General features: G+C 56.2%; 2 protein-coding genes across 39 annotated transcripts; one reads left to right on the top strand and one right to left on the bottom strand.

Moving 5' to 3' along the window:
- Window positions 1–496: 496 nt before the first annotated feature.
- On the bottom strand, window positions 497–17196 carry Tmc6 (transmembrane channel like 6). 31 transcript variants are annotated; one of them, XM_052197845.1, is made up of 22 exons: window positions 17135–17196; window positions 16292–16510; window positions 15549–15724; window positions 14103–14231; window positions 13879–13997; window positions 13652–13747; window positions 13165–13323; window positions 11397–11502; window positions 11141–11240; window positions 10699–10956; window positions 10134–10312; window positions 8610–8754; window positions 7676–7831; window positions 7245–7396; window positions 6973–7152; window positions 5070–5165; window positions 4824–4899; window positions 3730–3863; window positions 3437–3613; window positions 3248–3326; window positions 2049–2113; window positions 497–871 (listed from the first exon to the last, which is right to left on the bottom strand). In XM_052197845.1, exons 4-22 carry the CDS (start codon window positions 14156–14158, stop codon window positions 757–759), a joined length of 2448 nt encoding a protein of 815 aa, XP_052053805.1. In that variant the 5' UTR covers window positions 14159–14231; window positions 15549–15724; window positions 16292–16510; window positions 17135–17196; the 3' UTR covers window positions 497–756. The 31 variants fall into 31 exon arrangements, 28 of the variants coding, with proteins under 28 accessions (XP_052053805.1, XP_052053806.1, XP_052053814.1 ...); XM_052197846.1 differs by lacking the exon at window positions 17135–17196 and adding an exon at window positions 15243–15382 and having other exon boundaries at window positions 16292–16624; XM_052197854.1 differs by lacking the exon at window positions 17135–17196 and having other exon boundaries at window positions 13879–13994; window positions 16292–16624.
- On the top strand, window positions 16902–27235 carry Tmc8 (transmembrane channel like 8). 8 transcript variants are annotated; one of them, XM_052197881.1, is made up of 16 exons: window positions 16902–17100; window positions 17694–18084; window positions 18203–18351; window positions 18584–18733; window positions 18927–19012; window positions 19616–19752; window positions 19947–20094; window positions 20948–21118; window positions 21479–21618; window positions 24278–24401; window positions 24744–24841; window positions 24994–25177; window positions 25290–25420; window positions 25502–25660; window positions 26145–26223; window positions 26620–27235. In XM_052197881.1, the coding sequence occupies exons 2-16, from the start codon at window positions 17927–17929 to the stop codon at window positions 26872–26874; spliced, it is 2169 nt and encodes a 722-aa protein (XP_052053841.1). In that variant the 5' UTR covers window positions 16902–17100; window positions 17694–17926; the 3' UTR covers window positions 26875–27235. The 8 variants fall into 8 exon arrangements, with proteins under 8 accessions (XP_052053841.1, XP_052053840.1, XP_052053837.1 ...); XM_052197880.1 differs by having other exon boundaries at window positions 16902–17109; XM_052197877.1 differs by lacking the exon at window positions 16902–17100 and adding an exon at window positions 17268–17380 and having other exon boundaries at window positions 17843–18084; window positions 18930–19012.
- The last annotated feature ends 474 nt before the right edge of the window (window positions 27236–27709 follow it).

Genomic DNA, 27709 nt, shown 5'->3' with positions numbered 1-27709 from the left:
TCTTGTCTCCTCTAACAAATGGAGAAGGGGGGGGGGGCAGTGCTGTTGTCACATCCTGCCCATCCCCAGGTGATGTCCCAGCAGATGCAGCCAGTGAGGCCATGCAGACTTGAAAGGCGCTGTGGCTGCAGTGTCCGGTTAGAGTGCCCCGCACGCTCCTGGGCTCAGCCCACCCAGGACATCTGGCCAAAAGAAAACTGTCCACCCCTAGACAGGATGCTGGCGGTCCCTCCTCTGAGGGGCTTCTCACCTCATCAAGCCATCGCTCCTGAGCCCTCCCCTGAATTCCTCTCTTGCCCACATGACATCACAACTGGTTTCTCCCTCAGACACAGACCTTTCTATCCCACCCAGGAGAACATGGTCACTTCCTCTCCACCAGTAGAGGGCAGGGCGACCTTCACTTAACCCAAGCCCTGAGCTTGCCATGGAAGGCCTAGTGGGTCCCAAGCAAGAGGCACAGGGCAGGTGCAGGGACCAAGATCACAAAACAAACTCACACTGCAAAACCCATTTAATTAGGGGTTTAAAAGGGGGTGCACGCCTTTGGTTCGAGCACTTGGGAGAAGCAGGTAGATCTCTGACTTCAAGGCCAGCCTGGTCTACAGAGTAAGTGCCAGGACATCAAGGCTATGCAGACACACCCAGCCTTTAGAGAAAAAGCATAAAAAGCCAGGGGAAGGGGTCTATCATCCCTTGCTCCCTGCCAATTGGAGTTTGTGTGAAGTCACTCTACTGCCATGTTGTGTGGGGATCTCAGGTCCAAGTCTCTGCCTGTGGGATCACAGTGACTGGGGGTGCAGGATTCCTTCTGTCCCCTCCATCCTCAGGCCGGGCAGGTGGTTCAGTAACTTCCTGGGTTCGGCCAGGCCTGCCAGAAACAACAAGCAGGTGACCCAACAACGTGACAGTACCTCCAGCCTGCGTGAATGGTGGCTCAGTGAGTGCTCTGAGGCCTCCCACACAACAGTGAAGAAAGTCTGGCATGGGTGTGAAGAAACAGCAAGGACTGCGCTCCAGGCATCTGCTTGAGCAAGCTGCTGAGCCTCACGGGACCTGGTCCCCTGTGGTCCGAAGCTCTGGCCTATCAGCAGCCCTGTGGGGAGCAGCTCACTCTTAACAGTCCCCTCAGTGAGGGGCATGTCGTCCATACGGGGACTCAAGGAGCACAGCACCTATACCAGTTGTGAGGACCAGATGAAACCAAGACCGCTACTACGGCCCCCCCTTGTTAAAGCAAACGCCAGTCTACAAAGCACAAGGGCGGGGGAGGGGGCCTTCAAGGTAGCCCAGAGGCCCAGGATGGCTGGACGTTCTGAGATGCCTTCAGTACAGGACATCAGCCTCAGCGTGAGGAGCCCTCATGGTTGCAGCTGAGGACCTGCAGACATGACCTGAGGGGCCAGGCCTCAGCTTGCTGGGCGGGTGGGGGGCGCTCAGGTGTGCAGTGCAACATGGTGTCTGTGCCCCACTCAGCAGGGAGAAATTCTTCTGTTTTCAAGGTCACTGTAAAACTAGTCTGTGAGAATGGAGAGGCGGCGCTTGCCCTTCCAGCAAACCCAGGTTCAATTTGCAGCACCCATGAGGCAGCCTAACTGCAGTTCCAGGGGATCTGATGCTCTGACCCCCCACGGGCAGACGTGTGCAAGCAAAACACTGCCCATACACAGACGATTTTTTTCTTTCTGCTTTTTTTCTCAAGACAGGGTTTGTCTGTATAACCACCCTAGCTGTCCTAGAACTTACTTTTATAGATAAGGCTGGCCTCAAACTTACAGATTCCGCATATTTTTTTAACGTTTAAATAAAAATAAATAAAGCTAGCCTGCCTCAGTGGTGCCTGAATGTGGCTCTTCATCCCCAGGGTGTCTTGATTACACAAATCCCTGCATCTCAGCAGCTGCAGTCTCAGCAGCCTCCATCCCGGCCTTGAGTCAGCAGGGACCCTGAAAGCTGACTCCTGGAGCCCAGAGATGCCTCACCAAGGGAGGACCACTTCCCACGTGCCCTCCTTCCTCCCCAACCCGATCACATGCCTCCGCCATCACCTGCTCCTTCCCTCCTCGTAAACAGAGTGAAGCTTGTTGATCAGGAAGATCTTGTCCTCTCCTTCCTACAAACACACGCATGAGGAACGTCCAGCCCTGCACCTCAGCATTCGCTTGTTCCAGGCTTCCTGTGGAGCTCACGCGGGAAGCATCACAAGGAGCAGACAAAGAGGGGCCTGGGCATGGCGGCCCACACCCGATCCCAGCACAGGAGGCAAAGGCAGACAGATCTCTATGAGCCTGGCCCTGTCTCCACAGCAAACTCTAGGCTAGCTAATGCTACATAAGAAGACTACGGCTCAAAAATGAAAAGGGTAAAAGAAACTCAGAAGTGAGCGTGTGTGGCTCTAAGCCTAGTAATCAATATAAAAATATAAAAATGGAGGTTTTACTGTGAAAGCCTAGAAGCCCACTGCAATTTCAAACTGGCCCTGCCTCGCCCTAGACAAGCCTGCCCGTCTTCTCTTACACTCCCTCTGGAGAAAGGCTCTCCTGAAGCCCAGGCTCCCCTCATTATGTAACTGGATGTCCCTGAACCAGCCCTCAGTGGCTGAGTTCGTAGATAATACACACCTAGTTTATACTGTCTCCTTAAGAAAAATGTTTTTCAGTCCTGACCCCTTCTGACTGTGTGTGTAACGGCCCCAGAGATACCTAGCCCCTTACAGTGACATGTGCGCCCACACTGTGCGCCACACCTAAGCCAGACAGCAGGCTCCCTGCCAACTCCACCCCAAGGCCTGGCTGCTTGCTTCACTCTTGCTTTCTGTCTAACCCCAGTCACACACAAGTGTTTTACACTAATCCCAGTACTCAAGCAGCTGAGACAGGAGGATCACTCTGAGACTGAGGTCAGCCTGAACTACAAAGTAAGACCCCCATCTCAAAAACGAAGGCTGTCAGACGGATCCCCAGAACCCTCCAGGAAATGGGAGAGCCAGCTCCACACACAATCACTAAATTAAAAAAACAAATGTCTTAAAAAGCAAGCATTGGAAATGTAGCTGGGCTGGCAGAGCATTTGCCTGGCACACGGGAGGCCCTGGGTGCCACACCCAGCACTATAGAAGAATGTGCGTGAGAGACCCAACATGACTGCCTGGGCTACAGAGTAAAACTCTTCTCCCCCAGAAGAGAGCAAACACAGGTATGCCAAGGGGAACCCCACAAGCCCGGCACACAGGCAGACTGGCACTCACATTCCGGATCTGCTCCTTAAGCAGGCAGATGACCTTCCGTTGTCCCTTCACCACCTGGATGTTGAGGTAGATGACAGCCCTGAGGAGATGGGGGCTCAGGCTGGAGGCTGGTGACAGGGCCAGGACAACCCAGGACACTAGCTCAGGCTAGCTTCTCATTGCCACCCCGACTCCCACCTTAGAACTCACAGCAGCAGGGCCGACGCCAGGAAAAGGAAGAAAGTGTTCTCCACCAGCAAGTGGTGCAGCCAGGGCAGCCAGGAGGCCCCGGAACCTGCCCGCTCCAGGCGACGCACCCAGACCGTGCCTGCCTCGTACATGGTGTTCAGCGTCCGGAAGGGGCCGCATGTGCTCGAGGGCCGCACCCTGGAGAAGAGGGAGGGAGACCAGGCCCCAAGGCCCACTCTCAGCGAGGATAAAACATTCCCCGTGCCATGCCAGCTGGTTGCCCCAGGCCAAAGGACAGACAGGCTTCCACTCACTGCCAGACAGCATAGCAGAGGAAAACAGCTGCTCCCAGGAACGAGGGGAAGCAGAGCAGGGTGAGGAAGACGGTGCTCATGTGTGAGGCCAGCCAGGGTCGGCGCGGGGCCTGGCAGTTGGCCATCAGGCTTGCCTGGGGACAAAGGCTAGGATTCGCATTCTGCCAAGACCACCACGCCCTGCCCACCAAGCTCCATTCCCCCACCCTGGTCCTGTAACGGTATGATTGTTACGGCTTACCTACCTCTGGGCATTTCTAGATTCCCTTAACTGAGATGGGGGGACCCACCCTGACTGCTGGCAGTACTACCCCACCAGCTGGGCTCTTTGCATACAAAAAAATAAACAATAAAGCAAGCTGAGGACCAGCTTACATCTCTGCTTCCCTGAGGACTGAGGACACCATGTGACCAGCTGCCTCCCGATCCTACCACCTTCCTCATCAGGGACTGTGCCCTCTGAAGGGGCCAGAGCAAACCCTTTTTCCCTTAAGCTACATCTGTCAGGTACTTTGGTCACAGCAACAGTAAATACGGTACAAAGAGGAAGCCAAATCTGGCCTGCAACCAGGCCCCAAAAGCCAGAACTCAGGACAGGAGAGACCCTCCCCCCCGCCCCCCAGGCAATAAGAGGCAGCAAGCCTGGGCAAAAGGCTGGCCTTCGCAGTCACATGCACTGGCTGATCAGCACCCACAAGGCGGCGGCCCAGTGAGAACACCACCCCAAATGGGCAGCTGAGGAGGACTAGCATGGGGTCCAGAGCCACACACACACACACACACACACACACACACACACACACACGCGCGCGCGCGCGCGCACTGGAGTTGCGAGACCCAGAGTCGGTCCCAAGAGATGGGAACCAGCAGATGTCCCCAGCAGATGCCTCAGACGGGAATGTCAGGGAGCGGCAGCCCAGGCCCACTATGCTACCAAGTTAGCATCTTTGGGGGGGGGGGGTGTCTCATTATGTAGCCCCCAACTTCCCTAGAACTTGTATAGATCAGGCTGGCCTTGAACTCAGCAAATACCTTCCTCAGCCACCTTAGCACTGGAATTAAACGTGCCTGCCATCACACCCAGCCCATGTTACCTTCTTGATGTGGAAAAGGAGGAGCAGCCTGAGACTCTGCACTGCAGGCAGGAGAGGAGAGAAGAGCACGCCCAGCCTGGGGAGGGCGGCAGGCGGGGCCTGTGAGCATGCTCCCGACCCTGCCCAGAGAGCCACCTACCCTCCCTCCACCCTCTGCCCACCCAGAACCAAAGGAAGGCTGCCACAGCCGGCCCAGGGAAGGAAGGCCCTGGCTGACGCAGTGGGAGGCAGGTGGGAGAGCCTCACCAGGTCAGGGTCTGTCCGTAAATCAGGTCCAGAACATTCCTGGCAATGTCAAACTCAGGCTTCTGCCCCCTCTTGAGCTTCTTCTCTGAGATGATCCTGGACAGAGGAGCCCCTGAGAGGTGAACGGGGGACTCTCATCCCCAGAGCACCGGGCAGAGCCGCCTAGCACCCAGCCAGTGTCAGGAGAGTGTGGCCACCCAGGGCCTAGGGGGCCGTCACCGCAGAAGCCTGTCTGACCCTCCCCCCAGAGCAAGACACTAATCTCAATACATGGCAGTAAGGGCTGCACATCGATCCCAGCCAGCAGTGGTGGCGTACGCCTTTAACCTCTGCACTCAGGAGGCGGATTTCTGAGTTCAAGGCCAGCCTGGTCTACAGAGTAAGTTCCAGAACAGCCAGGGCTACACAGAGAAACCCTGTCTCGAAAAACCATGGCTCAGCAGTTAAGAGCACTCACTGACTGCTCTTATAGAGGTCCTGAGTTCAAGTCCCAGCAACCACATGGTGGCTCACAACCATTTGTAGTGGGATCCAATGCCCTCTTCTGGTGTACTCATATAAATAAAAATTAAAGAAAAAAAATTTTTTTTTTTTTGTTTTTTGGATTTGGTTTTTTCGAGACAGGGTTTCTCTGTGTAGCCCTGGCTGTCCTGGAGCTCACTCTGTAGACCAGGCTGGCCTCGAACTCAGAAATCTGCCTGCCTCTGCCTCCCAGAGTGCTGGGATTACAGGCGTGCATCACCATCACCACCCGGCAAGAAAAAAATTTTAAAGGAAAGAAACAGTTGTACTGCTTGGGGCTAGAGAAATGGCTCGGTGGTTGAGAGGACTGGCTGCTCTTCCAAAGGACCTGGGTTCAAGTCCCAACAACCACAAGGCAGCGCACAGCTGTCTACAACTTCAACATCTGATACATTCTCACAAACAAACATGCAGGCAAAATGCCAGTGCACATAAAATAAAAATAAATCATTTTTTAAGTTGTATTGCTCTAAAACTAAATAAGCCAAACTGGAAAAAGGGGGGTCAGGGGCTGGAGAGATAGCTCAGTGGTTAAGAGCACCTGCTACTCTTCCAAAGGACCTGAGGTCAGTTCCCAGCACCCACATCAGGTAGCTCAAAACTGCCTGTTTCAGCAGCTATGGCTGGGGAGGAATATCTGACTCCCTCTTACAGCCTCCACCACCACCACCACCACCACCACCACACACACACACACACACACACACACACACACCACAATGAAAAAAGTCTAAGAAAAGTCTGAAGCCATGTGTGGTGGTACACAGCTTGTTTGTTTGTTTGTTTGTTTTGTTTTTTCCGAGACAGCTTTTCTCTGTGTAGCCCTGGCTGTCCTGGAACTCACTCTGTAGACCACGCTGGCCTCGAGCTCAGAAATCCACCTGCCTCTGCCTCCCAAGTACTGGGATTAAAGGCATGCGCCACCATTGCCCAGCTGGTGGACACCTTTGATTCCTACACTCGGGAGGCAGAGGCAGAAAGATTTCTGTAAGTTCAAGGCCAGCCTGGTATACAGCGTGAGTTCAGGACAGCCAGGGCCACACAGGAAAAACCCGTCTCCGAAAACCAAAAGAAAAAGTGTTGAAAAATAACGTCTAAATTTTCAAGTATCATTAAATCCGTGTACTCTTAAAAGAAACACAGGATTCAAAGATGGCTCAAAAAGCTAGACGCCCTACCCCGCCCACCCAGGACATTTGAAAGACAGTGGTGACTCCTCTCTCTTTCTCTTCCTCTGTCTGTGAGCAACACTGAAACCCCATTTTCCTTTCCATCTGAAACCACCCCATGTCCTGCCTCGCACCATCCTCCTTGTCTAAGAACCTTTCCCAGGCTGGGGCCTGGAGCCCAGAGGACAGGGTGGGAAGGCCTCCATCCTCACCTCCACACCAACTCGCCAAAAAGAGAGTCCAAAAGCGTGAAGATAAAATCCACGACCATGAAGCGGTACAGTTCCTGGCCCACAAAGTCCTCCCAGCAGCGGCCCTGCAGAGCGGCCACCCTGCGGCCCAGCCAGTGATAGCAAAGCACTCCCAGGACGGCCATCTTCAGAATGAGGTTCCTGTCAGGTGGAGGTTTGGGAGGCTAAGGGGATGCTGGACAACAGACACCCCAAGGAGCCCTGCCCAGCAGCTCAGGCTCCCAGTCACACACCTGCAGATGGCCGTATATACCTCCAGCACCGGGGATTCATGTCGCTCCAGAGTGGCCAGACCACGGAACAGGTAGGAGGCAACCAGGTTAAGAACACTGACCACCAGGGGCAGGGCCAGCATCTCCACCCCTTGGCCACCAGAGGCGGATCTCTATGAGAACAGAGAGGGTTCCATTAGAAAAGATGCACCACCCACAGGGGGCATCACGCCTTCCCACGGGGAGCAGGCACTACAGGAAGGGTCTGGCTGGAAAACAGGGACAACAAGGCAGGTAGCAACTCCCTCTCCCGAGACACACAACTTGCCCCAGGCTTGGGTTCCAACCACATAGGAAGCGAGGGACAGCGTTTGAACCAAGGAGGGTGGGGTGACCCAGGCCAGATGGGATTATAGGATCTCAGCCACTGGGCGTTCTGTCCCTTTCCTTACCTGAATCATTACCTCCGAGAAAGTGAGGACAGCCACTGTGCAGCCCATCGTGGTGCCCAGACACAGCAGCCACCCCAGACCTAGAACGACGACCTGCCTCAGCCGCCCACACGCGCTCCGAGGGCGCTTTCGCAGTTGCCACTCAGCCAGCAGCTCCTGCAGGTGGTAGTGTGGCTCTGTCACCGGACAGCCTGACACATGAGCAGGCTGCCCCAGCCCCTGCCTTCCCTAAAGAGGCCCAAGCCACACATCTAGGACACAGGGAGTCCAGAATGGCCACGACCTCGAGTCCTGTCCCTCCTCATCCCTTTACCAGAGTGTTGTCTCTAGGAAGCCCAGTGTCTGGCCTGTGGCTTTTACTCCATTCTATGGACTCAAGCAGCCCCTGGCTACTCAGAGCCCTTGGGGGTGGACACCTGTCCCCAAGAGGAACTCTCATGAAACCCCAGAGGGGCCCTGTGACATTGAACAGAGGATTTGACCTCTGTGCCTCCATTTCCCCTGCAGTCAGTCCTTAGCCCCTGGCTACTGTAGTCACTAACACTATAAAGGGAGCTGTTCACAGCTGATAGGTTCAGGGTAGGAAGACAAAGTACTCCCAGAAAGGGGACCCTGGGCAGACCCGGCTCCTCCTCCTCCTCCTCCCCCTCCTCCTCATCCTGGTCCAAGCCTCAGCACACTGGAGCAGTTCCTCTAACTCCGGCTCCTCCATGTCCCTGGAGCTCAGGGCTAACGCCACAGAGGCAGCCCAACTGAAGTAAGGTGCGGGAACATCAGGCCTCCCGGTCACTGTTAGGAAAAGACCACCACAAGCCAGACCCTCAAGGCCAGCTCACAGCCATAGGCCACTGCCACACAGAGCTGACTATCTGCTCCTAAGAGGATAAGGTTTGCAGAAACTGGGCAGCCATGTGTGGGACTGGCAGCTGCTTACCTTCAGCTGAGTGCAGATGCTGTCCTGCTGGACACGGGAAGCCCTCTTCTGGGTCACCTTGTAGTCCCAGGAGCAGAAGACCGTAAGGGCATGGATACCCTTGGTACTGCCAACCCGGTAGCTCTCCCCAAAGGAGTGGGACATGCTAGAGAGCAGCAGAGACAAGCAGTGAACAATGGGAGGATGGGTAGACAGGCAGGTGATCAGTAAGTGGATGGATGGATGGATGGATGGATGATGGATGGGTGGATGGATGAGTGGGTGGGTGGATGGATTGATGGATGGATGGATGGATGGATGGATGAGTGGGTGGATGGATGGATGGGTGGATGGGTGGGTGGATGGATGGATGGATGGATGGATGGATGGGTGAGTGGGTGGATGGGTGGATGGATAGATGGGTGGATGGATGGATGGATGGATGGATGGGTGAGTGGGTGGATGGATGGGTGGATGGATAGATGGGTAGATGAGTGGATGGATGGATGGGTGGATGGATGTATGGATGGATGGATGGATGGATGGATGGATGGATGGGTGAGTGGATGGATGGATGGATGGGTGGATGGATGGATGGGTGAGTGGGTGGATGGATGGATGGATGAGTGGGTGGATGGGTGGGTGGATGGATGGATGGATGGATGGATGGATGGATGGATGGATGGATGGGTGAGTGGGTGGATGGATGGATGGGTGGATGGATGGATGGGTGAGTGGGTGGATGGATGGATGGATGGATGGATGGATGGATGGATGGATGAGTGGGTGGATGGATGGATGGGTGAGTGGATGGATGGATGGATGGATGGATGGATAGATGGATGGATGGATGGATGGGTAGATGAGTGGATGGATGGATGGGTGGATGGATGGATGGATGGATGGATGGATGGATGGATGGGTAGATGAGTGGATGGATGGATGGATAGGTGGGTGGGTAGATGGGTGGGTAGATGGGTGGATGTGTAGATATATGGGTGGATTGATGGATAGATGGGTGGGTGGGTGGGTGGGTAGATGAATGGATACATGTGTGGGAGGATGTGTGGGTAGATGGATGGATGGATAGGCAGATGGATGGATTGTGGGTGGGTGGATGTGTGAGTGGATGGATGGATGGATGGATGGATGGATGGATGGATACCTATGTGGATAGATGGGAAATATGGGTTGGCAGGAAGGTAGGTGGGCAGATGGGTGGATGGACAAATGGATGGATGCACTGACAGAAGAAAGCACAGGTAGGGGTTACAGGGATGGTTAGAGGGTGGACAGGTGGACAGGCAGGTTGATGGATAGATGGATGGATGGATATGAGTAGAAGAATGAACAGATGTATGCACAGAAGACTTAATCAGGATAAAGAGACAGATGGGTAAGTAGATGGGTGAATAGCCGATGTCTCAACAGGAACATGGGTATGCAGATACAGGGGATGGGTAGACAAGGAGCAGGACAGACAGACGTAGGACCCACAGGTGAAAGGATGGCACTCGGAGTGAGGGCTCCATGGCTACGGTTTACCTGTACACCAGAACGATGCAGGTGATGAAGAAGGTGGCCCCCACTGTGAAGAGGTAGGCCAGTGGCATGCTGTAGGGCAGCCTGGGACTGCACTGGCCACCTTCCCGAGGGGCACATGACTGGCTCAGCGTGGTGTTACTGTAGTAGCCGTAATACATAACAGTGTGTGTGAACCGGCCCTGTCAGGAGGCCAAGCACAGTCAGGCATCCTCCCTCCCTTCCCCTAGCCCAGGGGTTCTCGACCTCTGTGATGCTGCGACCCTTTAACACAGCTCCTCATGTTGTGGTGACCCCAGCCATAAGATTATCTTATTGCAACTTCATAACTATAGTTTTGCTACTGTTATGAATCATAATGTAAATCTCTGATACAGAGGACACTTAATATTCAGACCCCAAATGGGTCGCTGGGACCCACAGGTTGAGAACCCCTATCCTAGCCCATTCTTGGATCTCCAGAATTGAGGAGGGTGTCACCCACAGGGACACCTAGAAACAGGCAAGAGCCCACAAGGGGTGGGACAAGACCACCACGGGAAGTCAAGGCAGGAGCTGAAGGCCTCACCCCGCCAGTGAAGAGTTCCAGCCCAGAGAAGGAAGGCACAGGGCCGGCTGGGTCAGGTGGGAAGGCCGCCTGCACACCCACGAGGAAAGCCAGCAAAGGCAGCAGCATGAGAGCATTGAAGGCCAGCAGGGTCTTGAGGAAGAGGAAGTAGGAGAGGACGCTGGAGCCAAACTGACCACCAATCTGCTTCAGGGCGTAGCGCCACGGCCTGGCAGCGTACAGGCCTGAGAGCAGTGCCAGCCCCAGGCTGTGAAGAGCCTGTGGGGACAGATCAAGGACTGCCCTGAGGTCTGGGACAGCAGGACAGATCATGAGCACGCACACACACACACACACACACACACGGCCTCAGGAAAAAGCTGGGGTTAGAAGACCCTTGATAGGACAGCAATAGGGATAGGGTAGGGTGTCCTCAACCCCAGCTCACAGTCTTAGCGCATACCAGCATGCAGCTGTATCTGAGCCGGCTACAGCAGGAGAAGGCCCCACGGTGGCCCTGGTGGGCCCGCCGCTGCTTTCCTTTTGGACTCCAACTTTTCTCTCTGCGGACAGAGACAATGCCTAGACCATAAAGGCCTAAACCACAGAGGGATGTCATTCCCCCTGTGTTCCCCTCCTCCCCATCCCCTTCCTCCCTACCTTCCCATCCCCCCACTCCCCCTGCTCAGGAAGGCCAGCTGAGGCCAGGGAGCACTCACCGTAGCCAGCGCTTCTCACCCAGACTCAAGGGCATGTTCCGGACCATGTGGTCCCTCTGGGCCCCCGACAGACCCTGAAGCTCCTTCACTAACAGGCTCCGCTTCTCTGCCCGGAGGAAGACGATCCCTCAGTACCCAGCATCCTTCTTGCCGCATACCGACCAGGGCCCTGGACAGCTTCCAGCCCAACACAACCCCCTAAGACCATCCAGATGGCGGCCCTCTGCTATTAGAACCAAAGCCCGACGCAGGCCACAGTCCGGACCGCCCACTCCTCACTTTTCTACCTCTCAAGCCCAGGAGCCCGTTCTCTGGTCGCCACCAGATCCCGACATCCTTGAGGCCAAGGGGGCTCAGTACTTCCCAGCAGTGATTTCCTCCTTGTGGAGTGGAGGGGGTGGGCTACCACCCACCACCCACCCACACCCCACTCCTCGGGTACCCTGAGACTCAACATAAAGACTTTTAGGGGCCAGTGGTGTTCTCCCCCATCTTAGAGATCTGTCAGGATAGATACACAAAGCAGCAAGAGGAGGGAGAGGAGTCGGAACTGCCTCCTCCTGGCCACTGTGATGTTAGTATGGCCAACTTGACAGACTCTACAGTCACCTGAAGATGGGTCCCTGGGCATGCCTGTGAGGGGATATGTTGATTATTGTAATAAGTGTGGGACAACCCATCATAACATTGGAGGGGGGCGGTCCTGCACGATATAGTGGAGGAGGTAAGCTGAGCCCTCCCCCTCCCCCTGCATTCATTCGTTCACACTAACCAGACCCCTCATGATCAGCTGCTTTAAATCGTGTCACCTTGACGATCTGGACACACTGGGCTATAGTTTGAACGTGGGCCTGAGTAAACCCCTGTGCCCCGTATGTTGCTTTGGGCAGAGAGCACTGTACCACGGCAACAGGAAGAGAGGTTTACCACACTTCCGGCCCCACAATATAAGGAGATGTAGCCCTCATCTTTATATCCACCCCGTGGAGGGAATTTTATAACTCCAACGTTATAGATAAAATCATCTGCAGGGGCAGAAGGACCAGAGTTCAAAGCCAACCTGAGCAGGCCTTGACCCTGTCGTCAGAAGACACGGACCAGCGGCAGAGTGTTTGCCTAATGCTCACAGCTCACACCCAGAGAGGGGGAAGATGAGGGTAGGAAGGAGAAAGAAGCCAGAGAGAGCAGGCCTTCAAGACGGTGGAACATGGCCAGGCAGCGGCAGACTAAATAGAACCCATGTCACCGCAACCCACTCGGCTCCCACTGTCAGTAGCCATGGGCTTGCCCCTGTCCCCAAGCCTCTTCAAGTTGGCTTTGAACAAAACCAGGTTTGCTCCAGCCTGTGGGCCTTGTCACCTGCCTCCTCCACTCCAGTGTCTTTCTTCTGGAAGCCTCCCGGGAGGGGGCCCTGAGCGGGGGTGGGGGGGGCTGCTCCCACATGGCTCGCCTGAAGTCTTCTCCAGCTGTGCCTGTGTCTGAGCTTCAGTCTCCTATTCACCCACTCGCCTCACCCAGCAAGAAGCAAGCTAAGAGCTATGGCTGGAGCTACTGGCCAGGCCACCACTGCACGCTGGAAGCCCCCCCAGCACTCCGTGATAGACTTGGTGGTGGGGGGTGGGGGTTGAGTACCAGCCCCAGAGAAGACCTAATCTGATAGGCAAAGGCAGCCCTCGGGAAGCAGTAGAAGAAGGCTCACTCACCCTGTTGCCTTCCAGCTCCTGCCCAGCCAGGAGGCCAGGTAATAACCCAGTTGAATACAACTCACCATCCTCCTCCAGGATTGTAGGGTCCAGTTCCAGGTCATACAGGCGAAGGCTGGGCCGGGCAGAGCGCACCACATTCCCCAGCAGGGGCCGGCTGCTTCTGCGCCGAAGCCTCACTGTGCGGTTGTAGTACTGGGAGATGATAGCCCCACGGCTGCGACCTTGGAAACCAGGTGGCGGGTATTAGAGGAGGAACTTGCCTCCCATCCCTCTGGAAAGTTCTCAGCACCAGCCCTGCCTGTTCCTCAGCCCTTCCCAAGGCTGAAGGAAATCCCTTTACCAGAAACCCAAGAGCCTATGTTTGTTTGTTTGGTTTGGTTGTTTGGTTTGCCCCTGTGGCAAGTGGTCACATTTAGAACCCAGTATGACCCAGGGATATGCTGAGCTTCTGGCTCCAGCAATAGGAAAGCTGGGAGCAGAAGAACCGGCTCTGGGTTCACAGACCCCAGCTGGGATGAAGGCCAACACAAGGGCAGAGGACCTGCTCACCAATGGTGCGACTGGGCATGCTGGCCAAGATGCGGAGGGTGGCCGTGCTATGGGCAGGAGCACCTTCAAGTCCCGGGAGGGTGTGGTCACCTCTGCCTAGGGATGACAAGATGCTGCAGTTCAGCTGTCCCATCCAGCCCACCCTGCCCACTCTACTCCGGTAACACACAAAGGCAGATGTTCCCAGGTCCCGCCCACACCAGGTCAGAGGGCAGGCCTGGGCTAACCTGGAACCAAGGACAGGAGCTCCAGCCCCTCCTCCGCCACCCGAAGACTCTGCTCTTGAATGAGCTGGTGGAAGGAGTCGTGGACTTCACTCTCTTCATAGGGGCTGGGCTCCAGGCTGCTAGGGAGGAGAGAGAGTGGGGAATCCATGCTCAGGCCCCTCCCACTTGCAGAAGGCTTCGCACCAGCCAGGTGCACGGCAGGCCACCAGCACCCAGGTACTTACTCTCCTTCCCCTGTGGTCTCTGCGACATCTAGGGCTAAAGCCAGCGGCTGAGCCATGGCTGTGGTGTACCCTGCAGACCTAGGGGAACTCAGAGAGTAGACGCAGCCTTAGGAACCCCATGCAGCCCATCTGTTGAGATAAAAACAGCTGTTTAATGCTTGGGGCCCATACTTCAGGCACAGACACACACTGCAGGAATCCCCACCCTGCCCCCCCTTCACAGCTAAACCCACGGTTAAATGAGTGGGCCCAAATAACATTCCCATCATGACCAGCTGTGGGGGAGGGAAGAAAACAGGAAGGGTGAGGCCGCCGCTCCCCCATAGGTTTCCTAGATGTCACTAGTACCGCTAGTACCGGGAGAAAGAGGAGAGGCCTGTGAACACCACGAACAAGACCCTGTTTCTGGTCTGTCCCCAGGCGGGGGCCCTAGAGTTTCGTCCTGTTTTTAGAGCAGGGGCTGGGAGGCTCGAAGACTTCCCTGTGCCCGCCCTATGACCCCAAAGTGCTTTCTCTAGCAGGAAGTGCGGCCAGGCAGCCGCAAAGCCCTGCCCCCAGCACCGGAGGCAGCGTCCACACACTGGCCTCCTTCACACCCACCCCCAACGCTCAGGTCTGGGTGCTTCAAGGTCCTCGTGTCCTCGGGAGGCTGACTCCCCACATTCCCAGCTCCGCTGAAGGCTAAAGAGAGAAGCAGAGCTGACACAAGCTCCCTTTGTCCAGCTCGGTCACCAGGCCAATCGCAAGTGGAGCGTTGTTAGGGGCTGATTGTCCTCCCGGCCCGGGGCCGTCAGGGAGAGCGCGGCGGAAAGAGCGGCCAATCACTTGACTCCTGCAGGATCGGCCCCCAGAAAGCAAGCCCCGCCGTATCGGTCTGTTCTCCCTGCCTTCGCCTGGGGAACTCGCAGTTTTCTAGAGCTCCCCCGACGGCCGAGAGTCCCCACGCAACCAGAACTAGCGCCCGGCACGCCCCTGCCTGCGCTGCGGTTGAACACAGCAGGGAGAGGCCAGCCTGGAGCCGGTGGGAGGTGGCACCGTCCGAGTGGAAGGCAGCCAGGAGAGGTGGTGCCCTCCTAGTTACAGAGTCCCCCTCCCTGGCCACAGTACTTCTCAGGCTCAAGGCCCCAGGCTGGCCCACACCTCTTCTCCACAGGAGGCTGGGGGTGCTCCCGAGGCTATGGGCGGGGCCTGAGATCTGGCGGGGCTCCTGGTCTTCAGTCCTCTTGGGGCCCGCCAGGTGTGCACTGTTCCGGATGGAACATCCTGAACCATCCTGCGCCCTGAGTCAGAGGGGGAGAGTCGGGAGCGCCAGTTTCCAGAAACCCGCACCCAAGCTGTCAACTACCTGGCGGGAGCAACCGCCCCTACACTGCGGCTGCGCCCCTGCACCCGGGTCCCGGCGCCCTGCTGGATGGAGGAGCCCGGCTCTCCCCACGAATGGCTCACCAGTGCGCGCACCCGCCGCGGGGAACCGCGGTCTCAGCCCCACCAGCAGGAGAGTCAGCAGACAGTAATTAAGGGTACAGGGGTAACCTTTGATGGTTTCCAGAGGTAGTCTCACCACCCGCCCACGTGGCAGCGGCCCCGAAGGTCACGTGATTCGTTCCTGCCTGCAGTAGGCCCTGCCCATCCAAAACAGTGCCCTGTGCGAGCCAGCCTCGGACTCCACCCCAGCCCTCCACCCTCAACTCTGAGAAAAGTAGGCGTGTCCCAGTATTTGGATGTATACAACCCCTAGGTGGAGTCCCTAGTCTTTCTGAGTTTCTAAAGGGGGAAAGTATTTCCACGTCCCGGGGTCACTTACCAGTCCCTAGCCTTCCCACGCGGGATTGAGTAATCCCCTCCTCCCAGGCCTGTTAACTGTTCCCTATCTGGGGCTGAGCAAAGGAGTTGGTGCCCGCCCCGCCCTGGGCGTGGTGTCTGTTTCTAAAGCTAGGGTTAAACTGCTTCCTGCTGTGCCAAGACCTTTCCATTTCACAGAGGAGGAAATTGAACCTGAGAAAGTGTCACCAGCCTCCAGATGTCACCAGCTGGAGCAGGGGACTTGGCCACCAAGATCCTCCATAGAGCCCCTTCTCCCACGGTACAGACAGGTGACCAGGAGAAGTAGAGAGGAAAGATAAGCCCCCCTCCTGCACACACACACACACACACAAAGGTCAACAGACACCAGGAAACCTGTGACGTACGGGAATGCGACGGAGGGAAGCTCCTTCCACAGCTGTCCCTAGGTGCCTGGGTGGGTTTACCAAGCTGTGTCTTGGCACGGGGGTCTTAGCCTGCAGACCCAGCCCTCCTCAGCCCCTCGCTGACGCTGACTCCCACTCAGAATTTTGCATGACGTTGGCCCAATTTGAAAGCCATTTCCTGTGGCGCCTTCCTGTGTGAACTTGTTGGGAGCACAGAGCCTGTGGGCAGCGACACAGGGAGACTCAGAATCCAGAGCTGAGACGACGAGGTTTTAAAGAGGTGAACAGGGAGGAAAGGCTGTGGCTCCCAGAGCTGGGAATTGGCCAAGATGACTGACTCCTAAAGGTCTAGTCAGTGAGTTACGAATGACGAGCACACGAAACTGCTTCCTCAGCCCTTAGGCCGGGCTTGGTGCCAGATCCTGGCCAGGGCATAGCAACAGGGAGGGCAGCGCCAGCGAAGAAGGCGGGAAGTTCAGAAATAACCTGCCAGCCAATCGGAGTGACACAGGCCTTTAATCCCAGCTTTGGGCAAGTTATCTCTGTGAGTTCAAGGCCAGCCTGGTCTACATGATGAATTCCAAGACAATCGAGTTGCATAGTGAGACCCTGGCTTGAAATAACACAAAAAGAAAAGAAAAAGCTCCCGGGCTCCGGAGAGCGGGAGGCTCGAGTGCTGGGACCACCCTCCTATCCCTATCGCGCTCTCTGCGCGACTGCGGACCGTAGATAAGGGACCTGCACGGGGACACGTCTAAGGACTGGCGGCCAGGAAGGGGGCTTGCGGGAGTGGGAACACAGAAAAACAGGTCGGCCTGGTGCGTGCCCACCCTCGCCTCTCACCTGGGCCCGTGTCCCTCCAGTGCAGGAAGTGCACGCAGAGGCAGAGGAAACTGTGCGGAAGGCGGGAGTGGGTGGAGAGGAGGAGACGCGGTGGGCCCCCACCCCCGGGGTTCCTGTCACGTGACCCCACCCCACTCCCTCACCCCCCTGCCTGGTGTGTCGGGGAGCTGGTCGTAGGAGGGGGCTCTCCGGGGAGCGTGGTCCCTTGGCCCTTTGTGGGCTGCTTGCCTCCAGATGATAAGGACGGTGAGAAGGGGAAGAAGGCCGAGGCTGTGGCTTCCTTCCGGCGGGCGGTTTGGGGGTCCTTTCTTTGCTCGTGGTTAGGGATGTAGCCACGCCTCCTGTTCTGGGTCCCTTAAGACCAGAGCAGACCTAGCCTGGACAAAACACACAGAACGGAACCCTAGTACATCCAGAGCTGGGGTGCTGCAGGAAGCCGAATTCTAGGAGCCGTCGGGGTTCGGGACGGGGGTGACTTCCCAAAAACACATGGGAAAAGAGTGGGGATTGTGTTTTTCCGAAGCTTAAGGTTTATGACAGCCGCCCTTTGCTTTGCCAGTGGTTTCGCTCTCCTCGCATCCTGGAGGCCTTTCACCACACTTGACAGGCGGGAGACTAAGGCCTTGGTCAGTGGGTGTTTGAGAGGTGGAGAGGGACAGCCCCGGCTGCGACCCCAGCAGGCTTCTTTTCACTTGTGGACACTGGCAGGGCCAAGGTGGGGCTCGCCACCCGGCTCCCCTCGATACTCCTGCGAGCAAGGATCTTGCCTGTCTGTCCCGCGCACCCACTGGGATGTTTCGCCAGTGGTCGGTGCAGTCATGGGGTTCACGGAGGCCTGAACCCCATGCGGCCTCGGAGGAGCTGTGGGAGCAAGAAGTGGAGCGGCTATGCGCCTCCCGGATGCCTGTGCGGATGCTGCCCTACGCCATGGCAGACAAGCGCTTCATCCGGTGGGTGCTGCTCGGCGGCTCTCGACAAGAGGGGGGGAGGGGGCACCCGAGGATGCACCTGTCAGATGGATGACTCTGGGGCGCCCTCCCCCCCCCCCCCGTCACCACGGTCCTGCAGGGAACTGAGGGAGCCCCACGGAGTGAAGACCTCCTGTTGGCAGTCGTGCCATCGCCCGAGGCGGTTGGCACAACAGCACCTGAGCGACGCAGCACAGAGGCTGGCCCAAGGCTTCGGGCTCTGGGAGGGCGCCCTCTACGAGATTGGGGGTAGGAACCCATGCGGACCCGCGCCGCACTTCCCGTCTCCCTCATCAGCCCTTCCATCCGTGTACACCCCTCGTATTCCTCCTGTGCACACCTAGCTGGGTGACAGCCCTCTGGGGGCTGTGGAGATACTGGTGCAAAGCCCTAATTTCGCCCTGGGTTGGTCCACACTGGCATCCGTCACCCAGCCCTGGGATTCTCAGCATGGTTGAGTCTCCCTGTTTTTCTCCCATAGGCCTCTTCGGGACCGGGATCCAATCCTACTTCACTTTCCTTCGCTTTCTGCTGCTGCTCAACCTGCTGACCGTGCTGCTGACTGCCTGCTTCGTGCTGCTGCCCCTGGCCTGGCTCCGCCCCCCTGAGCCAGGCCCTGCCCCCAAACTGAGTGAGTGCCGGGCTGGTGGGCCTGAGTCTGGGCATTACAGCACGGGCTAGCTTTGGACTCTCCTCAACAGGACCTTCTGCCCGGATGCCCCCCCCCAGCACAGCCTCAGTATTAGGGTAGAGACAGTAGAGTTGGGAGATGGAGTGTAACATGTTTGGGGGCCCTGCCCTGAAGCCCTTCTCTTCCCACTCAGCAGGCCTCCAGTGCTCCGGCAGCCCCCTGCCCCAGAGTGACATCCCGAGGTTCCACAACCCACTTTGGAATATTTTAACTGGCAGGGTAAGTGGGGTATCTTCTGGCAGTGCTCTGAGACAGCTGGGGGACTCCAGTCTGAAAGGACCCCTGTACCCTCCAGGGAGATTTTGGCTTTTAAGGGAGACTCTTCCACAAGCCAGCAGGCCAGATACAGGGACACGGGGACATGTCCCCACGACCCAAGAACCCAGCGTGGTGGAGCAAGAGACAAATGGGGGAAGGATCCCAGACCGCGAAGCAAGAACTGCCCACCAGGTGGCGCACGACCTTACTCCCAGGGTTTAGGAAGCAGAGGCAGGTAGATCTCTGGGTTTAAGGCCAGCCTCATCTAGAGAGAGTTCCAGGACAGCCAAGGCTACCTAGAGAAACCCTGCCTGGGGGCTTCGGGGAGTACCTCCCAATTCCTGGAGGCCACTGAGCCAGTTTCCTGAGTCCTGGATCCAAATCTTTGCACCCTCAGTCAAGTCACCTGTGTAAAACAGAGCTGTTCTTAGGCTAGGCACAGTGGCCTTACACCTGCAAGCACAGTGCTCTGGAGATTGAGACAGGAGGATTTCAAGTTCCGGGCTTGCCTGGGACACACAGGGAGATTTTGGCTTCATCTGCATGCCCTCGCTCTATCTCCAGGCCTTCAACAACACCTATCTCTTCTACGGTGCCTACCGAGCGGGGCCAGAGAGCAGCTCGGAGTACAGCACCCGCCTGGCCTACCTCCTTAGCCCGATGGTCTGCCTGCTCCTCTGCTTCTGTGGGATACTGCGGAGGTGAGGGAAGACCCCATGTCGTCTCCATCCTTGGCCATCCTTCTTCCCAGGCCAAGGAGATCCTCAGTTGGCAGATAGACCACTGTGCGGTGAGACTCATCCTGGTCCCGCCTCCTGTATGGTGGTGAGCCTACACCGGCTTTCTGAGGCGAGGGTGGAGGGACCCCCACAGAAGTCCTTTGCCCTTCCGCTAGGATGGCAGAAGGCCTACCACAGCAGACACTCTTGGGCCAGGGCTACAGGACGCCCCTCAGTGCCAAAGTGTTCTCATCCTGGGACTTCTGCATCCGGGTGTGGGAAGCCGCCACCATCAAGAAACACGAGATCAGCAATGAACTGAAGGTGTGTGTACAACAGGGCGTGTGGCATAGTACACGCATGTGGCGGTGAATGTGCATGTGTGTGCCCGGTATGAAAACGTTTGACAGCGTGTATTCAGATGAGCACAGGCATGATGGGACCGAGTGCGACTCTGAACGAGAGTGACTGTCGCGTGGTGGTGTGAACCGGCTGTGACTGAGAACATGCAAATGTTCTAAGAATGTGTGAGCCAGGCCTGGTGGTACACGTCTTTAATACCAGCACTTGGGAGACAGAGGCAGGAGGATGTCTGTGGTTTCCAAATCTGCCAGGGGCTATATAAGGAGACTCTGTCTTAAAATAAATCAATATGTAAATGTGTCTAGGTGTGATGGGCATGTGGGATCCCAGCACTGGGATCCAGGGCTGAGGCAGGAGGATCACCCTGAGTTTGCTACTAACCTGGGCTACAACTACAGAAGTGCCAGGCCAGCCAAGATTATGAGACAAGGCCAGGTCTCAACAAGGGGTTGGCCGAATGGCTCTTCAGGTAAAGGGCCTTGCTGAGGAGACTGACGACTTGAAGTTCATCTCTGGATCCCACATGGTGGGAGGAAAGAACCAGCTGCAAGCTGTATTCTGACCTCCATGGGTGTGCCATGGCATCACGTGGGTGCACGCGCGCGCGCGCGCGCACACACACACACACACACACACACACACAGGGTAAAAATAAAATAAAAAAATCCAACGACAAAAGGCGTGTATGCACACGCATGTGTGTGCACACACGTGTGTGTAACTGAGTGAGAGAGTGTCTGATGATGGCTACTGATTGGGTGAGGGTGGTTTGGATGTGGAGTGCTTCAGGGCCCATCCCTGTTGCCGTCGCTAGGTGGAGCTGGAAGAAGACCGCCTCGCAGAGCAGGCTCAACAGCAGACCCGGGCCCAGAAGGCCTGCCGCCTGCTCACCTACCTGCGCACCAACATCCTCATCGTGCTCCTAGTGGTCGGAGCCATCAGCGCCATCTTCTGGGCCACCAAGTACTCACAGGACAACAAGGAGGTACAGACAAGACAGTTATCTTTTCTTTACGGTTTGTTTGCTTTTCTGGTGTGAACTGTGGAAGGAGGTGAGTGCTCCCACTCAGCAGAAAATGGAGGCTCGCTGGGCGGTGGTGGCGCACACCTTTAATCCCAGCACTTGGGAGGCAGAGGCAGGCAGATTTCTGAGTTTGAGGCCAGCCTGGTCTACAGAGTGAGTTCCAGGACAGCCAGGGCTACACACAGAGAAACCCTGTCTTGAAAAAAAAAAAAAAAAAAACAAAACAAAAAAGGAAGAAAAAGAAAAGAAAATGGAGGCTCAGGTCAAGGCCCTGCGTGGGAGCTGCACCTTCAGAACCCTGACCTCCCCTCCTCCCCACAGGAGTCCCTTTTTCTGGTGCTCCAGTACCTGCCTCCTGGAGTCATCTCCCTAGTCAACTTCCTGGGCCCCCAGATTTTCACAGTCCTGATCCAGCTGGAGAACTACCCTCCCAGCACTGAAGTCAACCTTACCCTGATCTGGTGAGCACATGGGGGCGTGGCATTGTGGGGGCGTGGCATTGTGGTCCTCGGGCCCTGAACTGCTGGCTCACAAATTCTCCACTACACCCAAGGGAAAGGTGAGCAGTGCTTCTAGAACATTCAGCCTTAGGGATTCAAATCTGAGGCTTCCCCTGAAAGGAGCCGTCAAACTGCACCAAGCGGAGGCCCAGTCAGACTGAGGGTGGGGATGCTCTCCATCTTTGGGGACCAACTGTGAACACTTAAAATATCCGGCAATTTGCTGAGGGTTGTGGAGGGTGTTGCTGTGGTGGTACACACCTTTAATCCCAGCACCTGGGAGGCAGAGGCAGGCGGACCTCTGTGAGTTCGAGGCCAGCCTGGTCTACAGAGTGAGTTCCAGGACAGCCAAGGCTATACAGAGAAACCCTGTCTCAAAAAAACGAACAAAAACATTTTTTAAAATCCATCAGTTTGAGACACAACTCCTGCAAAGCATGGGCTAGGCACCTGACCGGCAGCCTAAACATGCCGGGCCAGCTTCCGGCCTGTGCATCGTCCCCTTCAGAAGCTTCTCTCTCCTCTCTCCTCCCCTGCATCCCTCATGGTCAGTCCTGATTTGCTTTGAGACACACACAAGAAACACCCCACCCTGTGCCAGGCATGGTGGCATAACCCTATCACTTGAGATGCAGAGGCAGGGAGTCACAAGTTAAAGCTAGCCTGGGCTGCACAGCAAGATGCTGTCAAAACCGTCAAAGTCAGCATCTGTCAAGAGGGCTTGGTGGGTATAAGCCCATGCCCTGCAAGCTTGTCAGCCTGAGCCTGAATCCCTGGAACACACGTAAAAAGCCAGATGTGGGGGCTGGAGAGATGGCTCAGCGGGTAAGAGCACTGACTGCTCTTCCAAAGGTCATGAGTTCAAATCCCAGCAACCACATGGTGGCTCACAACCATCCATAAAGAGATCTGTTTACTTACATATAATAAATAAATATTTAAAAAAAAGCCAGATGTGATAGCACACATCTATAACCCCAGCACTCCCATGTAGAGATGGGAAAGAGATAGGGACTCATCTGGGAGCACCCAGACCAGCAACCCTGGATCACACAGTGCGTCCTTAGAAAAGTGAGATCTTGCATCAACAGTTTGTTTGCTGTTTGTTTTTGAGACACGGTCTCACCCCATAGACCAGACTAGCCTTGAACTCACAGAGACCTGCCTGCCTCTGCCTCCTGGTGCTGGGAATAAAGGTGTGCACCAGGCTTGCCTTTGTTCTTTGGTTTGGTTTGGTTTTTTGTTTTGTCTTTTAAGGTACTCCAGAGGGCAGCCGTCCCTGCCTCTCAGCCCCTGCTGAACCGGAGACTAAGCCTCGGTTGCCAGCCATTCGCGTCACACGGACACTGTACTGTCCAGGTGACAGGCTTGTCATATGTGCAGGCCATCAGACTATGTGGTCCTGACACATTCAGGAACAACATGTGGCATGTGTTTCCCAAGCACACAGTGCTCAGCAGTGAGCCCAGGAGTTAACTAGTGCGGCTGGGAGGGAGCTCGGCCGTACCGCGTGTCTTTAGCCTGACAGGAGACTTGAGTTCAGATGCCAGCAGCCGTGTAAAAGCTGGGTGTGGTAGCAACATGCTTGTAACAGTCCACTCCACAGCAGTGTTGGGGTCGGAGATGGGTGAACCCCAAGAGTCCGTTGTTCTGTGTAACTTCAAATGCTGAGCTTTGGGTTTAGTGAGAGTCCCTGTCTCAAAATAAAATTTTAAAGTGGACAGTTGAAATATGGCCAGAGAAACCCTGTCTGTAGGTGGGGGGGAGGGGAAGAAGACTTTTAGCCAGGCAGTAGTGGCGCATGCCTTTAATCCCAGCACTTGGGAGGCAGAGGCAGGCAGATTTCTGAGTTTGAGGCCAGCCTGGTCTACAGAGTGAGTTCCAGGACAGCCAGGGCTACACAGAGAAACCCTGTCTTGAAAAAGCAAACAAACAAATAAATAAATAAATAAATAAATAAATTAAAATAAAATAAAAATTAAAAATAAAAATAGCATTCAGGAGTCAAAGACAGGCGGGCATTTATTTCATGTCTGAAATAAATAAACAAAAATAAAAATTTAAAATCTAAGTAGAGAGCAATAGAGACCTAAAGTCAACCTCTAGTCTCATGCACATGTACAGGTGAGTGTATCCAACATATGTGCACATGCCCCGCGCACGCGCACGCACACACACAGAGAAGGTGACCAGGCATGGATGTGCTCATCTTTAGCACCAGCCCTCAGACACACAGGTAGCGTAAGTCTGAAGTTAGCCTGGCTTACATAGTGAGTTCCGGGCCAGCCAAAGGAGGAAGAAGGTGTTGTCAGACTTGACCTGAACTGAGGTTCCGAGGACTCAGGAACGTGTGGAGTTTGTCTTGTGGGATTCGTCCGAATAAATCATAAAGCCGGCCGCAAGACGTATAGCTGGATGGCGCAGTATTTCCCAAACTGGTTTAGGAACAGGACTGCGAATCGGTAGTCAGATTTGAGGGACGCGTTGTGAGAAACACTGGCGGCAGCTAAAGCAAGCTAGCAGGAGGCTGAGCTTTGAGAGAGGGGCAGAGCCCAGGACACAGCGTCTCAGACCGCAGCCTGGATCGAGCCCGACCCTCTGACGCACGCCCCGCCCGCAGGTGCGTGGTGCTGAAGCTGGCCAGCCTGGGGATGTTCTGCTTCTCCCTGGGCCAGACGGTGCTGTGCATAGGCAGAAACAGGACCAGCTGCGAGTCCTACGGCTACAACGCTTGCGACTACCAGGTGCCCGGCGCCCCTGTCCTTCCCCACAAAGCCCCACCTCAAACTCCAGAGCGGTTCTAGTCCTTGGCCATCCCCGGGTCTCAGTTTTGTGAGTAGCTGGAGAAGGAGCTGCCATACCACGGCATGCACCTAGGGGGCGCCCTGCACCCGGATAGCTGTAGCTATCCTGGCGTGGGAGCCTCGACTCTAGTCTATTCCCAGGTCATGTCTGACTGCAAACGGGCACTGGACCCACCCCCCACACCCACACCCACACCCACCCCGGCAGGTAATGGGTAAGGGAAGAGAATCTGGAGGAACTTGAGGATAGTGATGGGTCCCCCTCCCCCCTCTGCACCGCAGTGCTGGGAGAACTCGGTGGGAGAAGAATTATATAAATTAATCATCTTCAACTTCCTGCTCACCGTGGCCTTCGCCTTCCTGGTCAGCCTGCCTCGGAGGTGAGCTACGTGGGGGCACCCCAGGGGACAGCTGGAGGCCACAGCCGGGCGTGAGCCAGGTGTGCCCCATGAGTGAGGGTGTGGTGGCCCATAGGGAAACCCGTGTGGCTCACATACTTGCCCCGAGTGTACCCAGATCCCCCCTACCCCAGGCTGTTAGTGGAGCGCTTCTCAGGCTGGTTCTGGACTTGGCTGGGCCGGGAGGAGTTCTTGGTGCCCAAGAATGTGCTGGACATCGTGGCTGCGCAGACTGTCACGTGGATGGGCCTCTTCTACTGCCCGCTGCTGCCACTACTCAACAGTGTCTTCCTCTTTGTCACCTTCTACATCAAGAAGGTGAGGGGGTTGGTTCAGGCTGGGCGCCCTGAGGCTGCATCCTGTTTCTACCATCCTTTCTCTGGACCTCCTACTCCGAGGTCTGAAACCTCCTGGTGTCGCCCACCTCCAGTACACCCTCCTGAGGAACTCCAGGGCACCTCCGCGGCTTTTCCGGGCCTCCAGCTCCACCTTCTTCTTCCAACTGGTGCTACTCCTAGGCTTGCTTATGGCCGCAGCGCCTCTGGCCTACGTGATCAGCAGGTGAGGAGGCTGGCGGCTGGGAGGCTGGCCCAGCAACTCCTGCCCCAGATTCTGACAAGCCTGTCCGCTCTGTCTCTCCAGCACTCACTCCTCCTGGGACTGCGGCCTCTTCACAAACTATTCGGCCCCCTGGCAGGTGGTACCCGAGCTGGTGACCCTCCAAGTCTCGCTTCCTGGCCAGCGTGCCCTCCGTTACCTCAGCTCCCACGCCTTCAGCTTCCCACTCCTCATTCTGCTCAGGTGACTACACAGAAGGACAGAGGGAGAAACTCCAGGGGGTGGGTCCCTCCCCAGGGATGGGTCCCTCCCCAGGGATGGTCTACACTTGAGCATATCTAGACAGCGTCCTGGAGTGCGGGAGCCAGGGAGATGGGGCTCAAAGATAGGCCCCAGGTGAGCCAACTTGCCACGCTGGAGGACTCTGGGTGTGGGGCTGTGGGAAGAGGTGGGGTGGAGGTCTTCCGGTAAAGCACAGAGATCTGAGATCAGTTGGTAGAGCTGACGTGATAGTGCACACCTGTAAGTAATCCCAGCACTCAGGATGCAGAGGCAGGAGAATTGCTGTGAATTTGAGGCTACCCCACCTACAGAGAGAACTCCAGGCCAGCCTGGGCTACATGACAAGGCCCTGTCTCAAAGACCGATCCTGGGGGAGGGGCAAGGAAGTCAGGCCGGAGGACTGTGATCTGAGAGGTGACTGACCTGGAGTCCTATCTGCCTCAAGCCTCGTCCTGACCGTTTGCATCTCCCAGTTCCGGGCGAATGCCAGAGCCATCCACGGGCTGAGGAAACAACTGGTGTGGGTGAGTGTGCGAGGCTGTGGCCATACCCTTGAGGAGTGTGTGGCTAGCTGCTCTGAGGGACCGAGCTGGGAGGATGGTTTCTTTCTTCCTTGGGGTGGGGGTGCATTCAGGTTAGGAAGGAATCCGTGGCTCCTGTGACAGGCAGCCTACTTTGGTGAAGGCGTGGCCTGGTGTTGAAGCGAAACTCTAGGCCATGGGCGTGGTCTGGGTAGGAGATGGGAGGTGTCGGATGCGGGTCCGTGGTGTTTCCTAGTCCTAGGTTAGGGACAGGGCCTCTAGTGGCCTCCTGCAGCATTGAGTACAGATTCTGGCAGGGGTGTGGCCTCAGGTTGCGTTGTGGGCGTGGCTTTTGGCTACAGCTTGTTTCTAACTAACATCTGGTCTCTTTCCCTGCAGCAGGTCCAGGAGAAGTGGCACCTGGTGGACGACTTGTCGCGGCTGCTGCCGGAGCTGAGCCCAGAGCCCGAGTCCCCTCACTCTCGAGCTTCGCGTCCACGATCCTTCTGCCCCGGATTCCCATGCCCGGGCTCGCCCGGCCCCAGGACACCCCGGCTGGGACCCTCCAACAGGCTGAGCTCCTCGAGCCTCGGGGACCCCAGCACCTCGGTTCCCGCCTCCAGATTTCACTTCCCCAGCCGCACAGAGCTGTAGCCCCGACCCCACGTCCCTTGACTCTGCCGCAGCTTCCTCCAGAGCCTCCTGCACTCCCAGCCCTTCACCACCCGCTTATGCCCACGACCTCCCCGCCACCACCACCCCATCCACTGCCTACAGATGGCTCCTGGGCTTCTGGCAAGGCTCTCCAAAGCAAGCCACACCCTCAGGTCAGCAGGAAGAACATGAGAATTTCTACCTCTATTTTATTGTAGCTCATTCATTGCTTCTCGGCCTTTTGGCTAAGATCAAGTGTATTGTATCTCATTTAATTTTTTATTGAGTGTTTTATAGTGTATGTAACAGTATGGATATAAACTCACAGATTCAATTTATAAATATATGTATATTTTGGAAACACTGGAATTTCTTGGAAAAGAGTCGCTCTCGGAAACGTTTGTCTGTCCCTCTCCATGAGGCTGCAAGAGCTGCTCCGGAACAAGCTACATTCCTGTGCCCTTACAAAGGTGGAGCCATGCTCTGCAAGGAGCAGGCCTGGGGCTTGAACCAAATACGTGGGCTCCAAGCCTCACTAAACCACGGCGGGACTCAGAAGCCACTTCAGAGCCTGAGAATGGCTTGCTGAAATTCAGTAATGTCCGGATCCCTTGGAGAAAGCAGATCAGGGTCCACGGCTGTTGTGTTTTATAAAAAGAGAGGCCAGGGATATGTTTGGCGGAAACGAGGTATGGTGTGGGGGAAGGGGGTGCCTCTGCGGGCTTCCCTTCCCCCTGAGGTTACAGCCACATTAAGGTATAGTGCGGAGTGTATTCAGGGCATGGGGAGGGGAGTTGAGAGGGTAGCAGAGGCAGAGAAAGAAAGGCAGAGAGAG

This window comes from Apodemus sylvaticus, chromosome 10 (genome assembly GCF_947179515.1).
Source record: "Apodemus sylvaticus chromosome 10, mApoSyl1.1, whole genome shotgun sequence".
Taxonomy (NCBI): Eukaryota; Metazoa; Chordata; class Mammalia; order Rodentia; family Muridae; genus Apodemus; species Apodemus sylvaticus.
This window is presented reverse-complemented; position numbering and strand designations above follow the sequence as displayed.